Source organism: Oryx dammah, unplaced genomic scaffold, assembly GCF_014754425.2.
Source record: "Oryx dammah isolate SB20612 unplaced genomic scaffold, SCBI_Odam_1.1 HiC_scaffold_2, whole genome shotgun sequence".
NCBI lineage: Eukaryota > Metazoa > Chordata > Mammalia > Artiodactyla > Bovidae > Oryx > Oryx dammah.
In genome coordinates this window covers 157,434,400-157,436,996 of record NW_024070186.1, presented here as the reverse complement: position 1 = coordinate 157,436,996, position 2,597 = coordinate 157,434,400, and the positions used below count along the sequence as shown (strand labels likewise).

The 2,597-nt window shown below is 48.4% G+C and overlaps 1 protein-coding gene across 1 annotated transcript in view; it reads right to left on the bottom strand.

Annotated features, from left to right (window-relative positions):
• Positions 1–2,027: 2,027 nt before the first annotated feature.
• Positions 2,028–2,597, bottom strand: part of HBZ (hemoglobin subunit zeta) — a 1,580-nt gene continuing 1,010 nt past the window's right edge. Inside the window, exons 3-4 of the mRNA XM_040229112.1 lie at positions 2,447–2,560; positions 2,028–2,264 (exon numbers count right to left, since the gene is read on the bottom strand). Coding sequence (XP_040085046.1) covers positions 2,136–2,264; positions 2,447–2,560 — 243 coding nt within the window. The 3' untranslated portion in view covers positions 2,028–2,135. The remainder of the gene's footprint in view (positions 2,265–2,446; positions 2,561–2,597) is intronic.

The window sequence follows — 2,597 nt, the reverse complement described above, 5'->3', positions numbered from 1 at the left end:
AAAAGCAGAGACATTACTTTGCCAACAAAGGTCCATCTAGTCAAGGCTATGGTTTTTCCAGTAGTCATGTATGGATGTGCGAGTTGGACTATAAAGAAAGCTGAGCACCGAAGAATTGATGCTTTTGAACTGTGGTGGTGGAGAAGACTCTTGAGAGTCCCTCAGATTGCAAGGAGATCCAACCTGTCCATCCTAAAGAAAATCAGTCCTGAATATTCATCGAAAGGACTGATGTTGAAGCTGAAACTCCAATACTTTGGCCACTTGCTGCAGAACTGACTCATTTGAAAAGACCCTGAGGAGAAGGCGATGACAGAGGATGAGGCAGTTGGATGGCATCACTAACTCAATGGACATGAGTTTAAGTAAACTCTGGGAGTTGATGATGGACAGGGAGGCCTGGCGTGCTGCAGTCCATGGTGTTGCAAGGAGACGGACACCACTGAGCAACTGAACTGAACTGACTGACTGAGATATAATTCCCATGCCATCCAATTCACCCACTTAAAACATAACAGTTCATTTTTAATATATTCACAGAATTGTGCAACTATTACAATTTTAGAATATTTCCATCATCCCCTGAAGAAACCCCATACCCACTAGCAGTCACTCCTATTTCTCCATCTTTGTCTTATTTTTGCAGTTTTTTTTGACAGTTTGAAAATGTTTTAAAATACAAGATTATGAACTCACAGTATCTGTGTTGTAATAACAATAAGTTACTGAATATTAGAGATTCTTTGCATAGCCAAGGTACTATGTTCACAAGTCACTTGGAATAGTTGTTTTTTCCTGATCGTTAGATTACTACATCCTCAACCAGTTTCATGTAACTTATTTTCTTATTTTGATGTGTTTATTTTTTGCTCTTTTAAATTTTCTTTTTGATGATTTAACATGATTCAAGGTCAAGAGAGTGAAGAGAGTTAGGCTTGGAGGAGCACGCCTTCAACCCCATTCACTTTGCCATGTGTAATCATTTCCAGTTTATCTGTCCATAGTTGCTGTTTTGCAAAAATACGCAAACACACACAAATAGATGAACAGTTGCAAGGGCACAGAGAGCTCAATGAACCACTTACATGCATGTGTGCCCACGCATACTTGAATTTCCCCTCCTCATAGAAAAAAAAAATCATGCTATACATACACCAATCTACTTTTTCATTTCTTTTTCTTTTTAACTCTGTAAATCCTGGCTATCATGTCATAACCGTCATAAGAAATTGTCTTTTTTTTTTTTTCCGTTCCCAGTTCCCTGTGGTGTGGATGTTCATGGTTTGATCTGTCGTTGAATCATTATGGACTGTTTTCCAGACTATAGCAAACCCAGCTGCCCCAGTGGATCTATACATCTGTGTTCTACTCCCACCCACGTTGTAGGGGGGCCGCCAGCAGAGTATGGTCAAAGTCTTGTGTTTTTGTTTATCAAGGGGGGCGGGAATGGATCCCAGTGACATTTTTAGTGTTACTTTGCATTTCTCTTGTTATGAGCAAGGTTGAACCTCTTTCCCTTTTCCGTGTCTGATCTGTATCCCCCGCTAGACTGTCAGCTCCACCAGTCAAGAGCTTTGCTGATTTAATTGGTCGTATGCATGGCCTAGAAAGATTCTTGGGCCTCATGGGCTCATAAATGATTGCTTAATGGAGCAATGAATGGGTGGATGAATGAATGAATATATTCAGCACTCCTCTCTTACTGAAATCAGGCATAAATCAGGAAACAGTATAAATTCCAGAAGAAGAGAGTATACCATCAGAAGTCCCAGAGACAGCCAGAGGTTGCAGCTGGGTTCCAGTGCTGCCTCCTGCCCCATCCCCAAGTAAAGGCCTAGAGGCGCCCTTTCTGCAGAAGAGAAAGTGCATTTCCCCAAGTTACGGGAGCCATCTGATCTCTGCCCTCAGACAGAGGGGGTCAGTGCAAAGATGCCTGAAGGCCTCCTGTGTAACCCAGGCAGGCCCTGCACCCTCTCTCCATCTCTGCCACCCCCACCCACAGTGGCCCAGTGACCACAGAGACAAAGTGGACGTTAATTCTTTTATTGGCCCTTCTCGGGGAAGGCGTGGGGTGGGGTGTGAGACTCCTTAGAGCATCTGGGGGCCCATTCCGTCCTGTGGGTCCTGGGGCGGCCTCAGCGGTACTTCTCCGTCAGGACGCCGGACACGATGGACAGGAACTTGTCCCAGGCGGCGTGCGCGTCGGCCGTGAAGTCGGCGGGGAAGTGCGAGGCCAACGTGACCAGCAGGCAGTGGGACAGGAACTGGGGAGGGAGGGAGAGCAGTCAGCGCTGGCGGCCCGGACGAAGCTCCGCCTCCTGGACATCACCCCGCCCCAAACACCGCCCACAGATGCATCGCCCCGCCCCGGGACCCGCCCACAGAGACCTCCTCCCGCCCCCGGGACCCCGGCCCGGAAAACGCGCCCCCGGGGCCCCGCGCCCACCTTGAAGTTGACCGGGTCCACGCGCAGCACATAGGCGTGCAGCTCGCTCAGCTTGGACAGCGCGCTCGCCACGTTGTCAATGCTCTTTACCGCGTCGCCCACGGCGGCCGCCACCTTGGAGCCGTGCGCGCGCAGCTGCGCGGAGCCCGAG